The 8,098-nt window shown below is 33.0% G+C and overlaps 1 protein-coding gene across 1 annotated transcript; it reads right to left on the bottom strand.

Moving 5' to 3' along the window:
• Window positions 1–4,766: 4,766 nt before the first annotated feature.
• On the bottom strand, window positions 4,767–7,375 carry LOC145039900 (uncharacterized). Its single transcript, XM_078987900.1, has 3 exons — window positions 6,671–7,375; window positions 5,011–5,137; window positions 4,767–4,837 (listed from the first exon to the last, which is right to left on the bottom strand). Exons 1-3 carry the CDS (start codon window positions 7,373–7,375, stop codon window positions 4,767–4,769), a joined length of 903 nt encoding a protein of 300 aa, XP_078844026.1.
• Between the last annotated feature and the right edge of the window lie 723 nt (window positions 7,376–8,098).

Below are 8,098 nucleotides of genomic sequence, written 5' to 3'. Positions count from 1 at the left end.
TAGATCATATAAGAAGACATGCATACAAGCTGAACACTCAACTTCATTCAGTATAAAGTTCAAGATGGTGAAATCGGTGTTTGCAAACATCAAACTAATCTAAATTTTGAGGAACCATTCACGAATGACCGTCCTCAAGTAAAGTTTGAGGGATATGGTCAAGGCATTTGACTTTGCTATTCTAGTCATTGTCTTTGATCTATGTATTAGTATTAAATATTGAAACATTTTATAGCATCATCCATTATAATGACTAAGATATATATGGCATATGATCTTTTCATTAAATATTTATTTAGTTCTTTATTAAAGTGTTTAATCCTTGCGTAAATTCATTCACTCTAAGATCCATAGTCGATTATTATTGTGGAAGCAATAATGAAATAAGGCTAATATCAATTGAAATGGTTCATAAAGTATTGTAACCAGTTTCATAGGTATTTCATAAAGAATAAATATTGGATTGAACTGTTTACGATCACTTCATGGATCGTTGTCATGAATGATACTTGATAAAAGGCAATAGTTATACATCATTAACACTTGAGATGCATATATGGCTCTTATATTTGGGAAATGGTATGTTTTGATATAGACAACTCATGTTATTTAACCAGGTAGTTATAAAAGTTATTTTCAGGCATGATATGAACCATGATAGAGACGTATGTAGTCAATATGGGATATGTTCCTCTCTAAGGTCTAATGTAAAGTTGAACACTTATATGATATTCACTGCGATCTATATCTCATGTTTAAGAAGATTTCTGTAGCAAAGAGATAAATAATAAATTTAACTTATTGCACAAAGTCGTATGTTGATGGAGGCAGTGAAATGTTGATAGACTTTTACCATTGTCTTTATCAATCTAATATGAGTCTTGTGCAACTGGGGGATTGAACGGTTTAACCTGCTCAAGATTCATATTATAAGGATATTGCTAATTAACATATGATACTAAGGGTTATACTAATAACAACATGATGTAATTGATTATTTACTACAAATTGATTTTAATAAATATTCATAAACTCTTATAATAAATTGGGAAAATATCTATTTCATGAAAATAGTTATTTTACAATACAAGTAACACATTATTTTATAAGGTATAATTTAATAAGTCATGCATAAAATTTTAGACTAGATTAATACTTTTGTGTTTTAAATAAAGGCAAGTTTATTATTTATAAAACTTGGGTTTATAAAAGTTACACTCCTTCTCTATTCTTTTATTTAAAATTATGGCTTCTTAGTAGGGTAAGAAGCCATTGTTGTTTGATTAAAATAATGAAAAGAATGCATGGGTTGTAAAGAATGGCAGACAAGTAGGCTTAGGTGCATGGAGAGCATAATGGGTTAAGGACTTATTCGTAGAACTTTACCTTTATGAAGTCTTACAAAGGCATTCATTTGGACTTGGCAAAACCATAACTTCCCCCCATTTTCTCTCATGAATTGCTCTTAAAAAAGGAATAAAGAGGTCTTTTTTGTCGCATGCTCTCTTGAAGAACCAAAAGTTCATCCATATTCTTCAAAACCGTAACTCCCTATCATTCTCTCCAAGTTGATCAATTGTTGGTGTCTCACATTTCATTCTCAAATTTCATCCATCTTCTTCAACTCCAAGCCTCCCTAGAGGAACCAAAATTCTTCAAAGGTTGTTGTTATTTCTTCCTTCTATGGTTGTGTTTTTATATTTCCAATGCTTGCAAGTTCCTTGGTGGGTTATGATTTTGATTTAAGTTTAAAATTTTAAATAATTCCATTTCTAATATTACAAGTTTTTGGAAACTATTTTTTGAACTAAAACCCAACATTGTCATGAGAAACTATATGGAGAAATCTTAGTTATTCTTCATTGCATGTATGTGGGTGTACATGCTTTGTTTTACTACCTCACATGGAGTGAAGAAAGTTGTCTTTAAAATCTGTTCTATGTTTATTCTTAGGGTATGCTATTGGTAAAGAAGGATATCAATGTTATGATCAACAATTCAAAAAATATTACTTTTCTCGACATGTCACATTTCTAGAACATATTCCATTCTATAGCTTTCGTGTTGAGTAATGTATTTAGCATTGGCAATGATGATGTTTCTTCAAATTCTTCCACCACTAGTCCCCAAAAGTCCACCAAGCTTCTAGTATTTGTATATTCCTCTTACTCGTCAACCTTTTCTTCATTTGCTGAGAATATACATTATCTATAAAATCCAACATCCTACAAAAAAGTTTGTTTCTAATTCTCTTTGGCAAAATGATATGGATGATGAACTTGAAGCTCTTTATCAAACTCATACACCGGAATCGGTTCTGCTCCCACCTAGAAAACCTTGGTTGTATATAGGTATATAAGATCAAAACTAAGTCTAATGGCTTTATTGAATGTTATAAATCAACACTTGTTCCAGAAGGATACTCACAAGAATATGGTATGGATTATTTGAATATGTTTTCTCCAGTTTAAAAAATACAACTATTCACAATCTGATAGTTGCTTCTTTTATTCAATAATGGAATATTTATGATATAGATGTGAAGAATTCATTCTTGAATGGTGATCTTCATAAGGAGGTGTACATGTCTCTTCCACCAAGTATTGCTCATAGGCCAGGTGAAGTCTTTTGGCTTCAGAAAGCATTGTACGGTCTCAAACAGGCTCCTCATTATTTGTTTGAGAAATTTTCTACAATAATTACATCCATTGGTTTTCAATCTAATTGTCATGATTATGCTTTGTTTGTTTGATTTACAAGTGTAGTTCAGATCCTTCTTTCCTTATATCTTGATGATATGATTATTATTAACAATGCTCATGACAAAAATTTTAATCCTTGAAGTGTGATTTGGGTAACCATTCTTTCTATGAATGACTTCGTCTTAACGCATTATTTCATGGGGATTGAAGTTCCACAATCTCCAAAAGGTTATCTTTTATCGAATATGAAGTATATCTCAGATTTATTTGAATGTGCACGACTTTCGTATAACAGGACAATTGATATCCCTCTAGAGAGTAATGCCAAGTCTTGCAAACACCCTAGAATGTTATACATCTAAAATCATGCTTCATGTAAGTTATATTAATCATTTTCTAACAAGCTTAAGGTACACACTATCTACTCGTAACTTTTATCTAATTATTTCAAATAAATTTTCAAAGCCAAGATAACTTCCACCACAACTTAATGTTAGTAACTTGCAGGAAAATAAGGATCCGACTAACCACAAAGAGAGACTCATCAACCCTCCTACGATAAAGGGTACTTAATCCTATCAAAGGTTTTAAGATTTAATAACCTCTTTCACATGAGTTAAGGTTTCTACACCTCGCTTGGATGCATGTTATCTAACTATGGGATGTGAATAATGGGATAATTTCTTCCTTTAGTGACTTGGCAACCCTCTTATTTACGAACATATCCTAAGATCCTACAGTTTAAATCTAACATTTACAACTTTATCATGTTATCCTAAGTTGGGATCCTCCCTAGTAAATCCCTAAGATTTATAACATTATAGTGTTTTCTTATTAGTTAGGATTTTCCATAGTTATTATAAAAATGGGATTTTCCACGGTTGTTATATAAAATAGGGTTTTTCATAGTTATTTTGGGATCTTCCCTAGCATGGATCTCCCCTAATCATTTGCTAAGTATTATTTGTCCCTGTTGGAAAGCAAAGTAAGTGTCTTCAAAGATCTCCCAACATGGATTCATCTCTATGGAAACTCCAAAGATCATATGGTACTAAAGGGATCATAACTCAAGTCTTCTTCTAATTCCTTCTCTATTTCTCCTTCTTCTCCCTACTTCTTCTTCTCTGCAGGACCCTGACAAGCATCAACAAGCTTGCTAGTCATCTTAGCTAGGGCTTCATGCCATCCAACTGTGTTCCAGGATATTTGTATTCACCACATGTTTTGTCAGCTTAGGCATAGCTTCCTACACAGCCACGGTAGCACAAACCTTCATTTCAGCAATCACCTCATCCATCTCAGCCGCATGTTACTCCTCATTTTCAGCCTTTCTCCTTGCTATAAACTACTGCTTACAGCCTGAGACAAAGAAACCAACTTTCGGACTACATCCTCAGCTCCAAGAAACCAACTCCGGGATCCCAAAGTCTTTACCGTAAAATATATGGAAGTTCTCTTTAAAGGGGTGGAGAAGATGAGGTATTCTCCTTCTTTACTACATGCTAGCGACTAGACATAGATGTGTCAAGATTTGTGAGGGTAAAGCGAGCATGTAAGCGTGTGACCTTGGATCCTAAACATAAATAAAAAGGCCTAAGAGTTAAAGATCCTTCATATTAGAAAACAAACAGATAAGCTAAGGATCCTTACATGTCGACATGGGTGTAGTATCAAAAGAACTTTCTTAAAGACTAGGTGGTTTGAGTCGAAAAGATCTAACTGTACTAAACAAAACAAGAAAGCTTGTTATCTTATATTCCATATCTTTAATATTAGGAGCAAGATCCTCAAATTTGAACCTTGCATCACAACAATTAAAATAATAAAGTAAATCCCAGGATCCCTATATAATAACAAAAAATCCTAACCTTAGTAACCCATCTCTCTGGCAGATAACTTCCATTAGGAATGGAATCGTTTCTCACAAAGAAAAAACATTGTTTCCAAGCGCCTTCGTTATGCTTGGATTTTAGAAAAAGAATTGGTTTGTATCGTTTGACCTTGAACAAGAAATGAGTAGAGACAATCATGGAAAGTTTATAAATAGAAGCCAACATAGATACATCAATGTCCAAGTTCTTGGACTGATTCGAGTGATTGATCCAATAAAGGATCATCCAACCTATTGGCATAACCTGGATATATAGAAGTTGGATAACTTCAAAGAAATTAAAGATGATACTAGTGAAAAGATAAGTTAAGCCTATACAGAAAGTGTATCACACGAAGCAAACCCAAGTAGGTGAGACAAAATCCGACAGGGCTAAGGCATCAAAATTTTTGAAGACAACACCATTAGAAAAAGTACCTTTATTCTTCAAAGGTTGATTATCCTCATTGTCGAAAGAGCATGACTTATCGTGAGCTAGTAATATTTGATCAGCAAAATCATTATCGAAAGGACGAAGTATGCTAGCACGAGAGCTAACAATTTCCTTTCCCATGATCACAAAGGAAGGAAAACAAAATAAAAAATGGAAGAAAGAAATTACCTTTGAAAATAACCGGTCGTGATCAAGAGAAAGGATAAGGATGGTAAAGAAAATCATGAACTGATTACCCTTATTTATTCTAGTACTACAGGAGAAAGAAGATGATTTGAATACGTGATGATGATTATGGAACGGATAAATTTTATTTGTTAGGGTTCGAAATTGAAATTCTTTAACTTCATTTAATTAAATTTATAATTTCGGGGCAATTGTTACGACCAAGATCATCAACCCTATTCAAGATCTTGAATCTTCAAGATCTTTCAGGATCCCAAACCTTTGTCAGGATCCTAACAATAGTTAATTTTATTTCCTAACACTATTAGAGATCATATTTTTATTTTATTTTTCTCACATGTGTAAAAATGATCAATATGAAACTCGTTCTCAAACAATAATTTCTTCAACTAGGGTAGAATAATATATGTTTTGGTTATTTGTCATAATGTCATTTATCATTAATAGCCCAAAATCTTAATAATCAACTAAGTGTCCCACTTGTGCAAGACCATTGCATAGTACTTCATAAAATTAGTTAATCGGACCAAAACTTCTAGTAAAATTTAAATTGATAACCAACTCAAATTAATTCATGTATTGAAATTAACCATAGGAAATTGGGTGATTCGAAGCTAAACAGAAGTATCTTTATTATCTTCATTTAAAATCATCTTTTGTTGTGCGCTTCAATTTAAAACTATTTAGTAAATAACTTACGTTAAAATGACTTGGAAAATCAGATAGAACGCTCAATTTTAGTTGTTCTTCATAGTTTAACTTCCAGTTTTTTTATTATATTAATTAAAATATTGTTACTATGATCGACACCTGACTTACTTTACTCTAGTATAATCTTACTATGTACACTGTCTATTTGTGTTTTACTTGGTAGAATTACTTGGGTTATAAATTTAAAGCTTTTTGGTATATATAACAATAAAACAACCATCACTTTCATATTTATATGGTCTTCTCCTTTCATTGTAATTGTATTCCCTTTTATGATTCAATAATAAAACCCTATTAGGTTACACAATGCATTGTAGGAAAATATTGATAGAGTTGTATGGAATATAGAAAGATGATATGACAATTTATTAAACTCGATGGAGTTCAATTCTTGTGAATACCCTTTAGTCGGAGATGTGGCCAAGTTACTAAATTGTAAACGGTTATTAATCACCTGAATACTCTATGATTTACACAAAAAAGTATTTCAATGTTTTCAAATTTTGTTATCAATAAAAAGTTATTTACATGAATACATTACGTATTGTTGACTTATTGTTAGCAGCTTATGATATTTAGAATTGACACTCTACTTTTGATCAAGCATCTGCAAAGGCCTTCTAATTGGTCAATTAGATCTTGGAGGCTGAATTCCATTTTCTTTAGACCTCTTTTTATACTCTCAAGAACTAATCTGTCTGATTTAGTGTTCTTGTTTCTAATTAAGACGTGTAGTTCATCATGTACCTTCTGAACTACACTTTCTTCAATTGTTTCAACACACTGCACACGCTTGGCGCCTATACGATGCATTTTTGAGACCAAAAACCAGCCTTTTGGCCCTGACTGTGTATTTGATCCAAGAAGAAACACCAACAACGACTCAAACACAGCCAATGTGTTTGATCTCATTTCCATCAATATATTGATGTTTGATGTTTTACAGGGGCATTCCTTTGTTGAAGAACCAGATTGCTTCTGCAAACCTAACAACGCTTTATAAAGAGACTTCTTTACTTTTCTCCTATTGGATAGATAATCCTCGACTGAGGAAGTTAACCCATGGATATCGCCTCTTTTACGCCGCAGAAGTGACTGGAGATCTATAGCATAGTCCGTAGATGTAGACAAGGCATCCTTGATTGTGCTACACAGATCCAAAAGCCCTATAAGTTCATCCAAAAACTTGTTCAGCTGTTCTTTTAGGCATCCGTGGGATAAGGAATGTTGAGTGGATGGCAGTGTAAGGAACGGCTGAATGGATTCATACATATCATTCACACAATTTAGCTTATCGCCTATGTGTGATGATGATGGACACGATGTGGTGGCTTCTTGAGAAGTGTGAGATCTGTAGAACTGATTGAATGCATGATCCTGGTCTAATGTAGAAGGTAAGCTGATGGATCGGCCATGACTATGGGGTTTTATGTTTGAAGAAATAGCAGCCATCTGTTACTGACAAGAAAAAGTAAGAAACTAATTTGTGTTTGTCTATCATCTGATTACAAACTTCATAGATATAGTTGGAATTTTGGAGTTCAATATTGTTAATGTGATCCTAAATCAGATTTGGTTGGTGCTCACCCATATTCCACAGCTCATTTCTCATTATTGTATTACATTATTAATATGATTCAATATATATATTAATACACCACGAATGGCACAACTTATTTCTTTCGGTGCATGATCTGGGTATCGATTTTCTGAATAAATTAATACAAAATATATACTCAGATTTACATGAAGTGGCATCTGCATTATTTCATTCATAAGTATTTATATATGCCCAATGGACGAGTGATTACATAATTAAATGAAATTTGGTAAATGGTTGCCTCGGAGTTGGAGACATGGTTACCTGTGGAGACCTGTAGACACGATCGTAATTTTGTGCAGATACTTAATTTAAGGTATTGTATCTCTTTCAAGTAAAAAACTAATATTAGCTTGTTTTCTGGTCGAAGATAAAATCTTGAAGTTGAAGGAAAAGATAGTTTTACATGGAGACGGCTCCCTCCAAAACCAGACAAAGCTATCAGAAGCCTGGTGGCACTGCGCCTGTTTATTTTTAATTATGAAAACTGGAATCCTGGCTGCCATTCATGTGCTATATTTATTATCCATATCTTTAATAAACAAAAACCGCTATTATGGATTCTATGAACGATC

Source organism: Lactuca saligna, chromosome 4 (assembly GCF_052625555.1).
Source record: "Lactuca saligna cultivar CGN05327 chromosome 4, ASM5262555v1, whole genome shotgun sequence".
Taxonomy (NCBI): Eukaryota; Viridiplantae; Streptophyta; class Magnoliopsida; order Asterales; family Asteraceae; genus Lactuca; species Lactuca saligna.
Note: the sequence above shows the minus strand (reverse complement) of the source record. Positions and strands in the feature narration are given on the sequence as shown.

Coding starts and splice junctions, on each gene's coding strand:
- LOC145039900 (XM_078987900.1), bottom strand. CDS start 7,375: ATGGCTGCTATTTCTTCAAACATAAAACCCCATAGTCATGGCCGATCC. Junction 5,138..6,670: donor AAGAAAGTGTAGTTCAGAAG/GTACATGATGAA, acceptor ATCATGGGAAAG/GAAATTGTTAGCTCTCGTGC. Junction 4,838..5,010: donor TCAACCTTTGAAGAATAAAG/GTACTTTTTCTA, acceptor CTATATATCCAG/GTTATGCCAATAGGTTGGAT.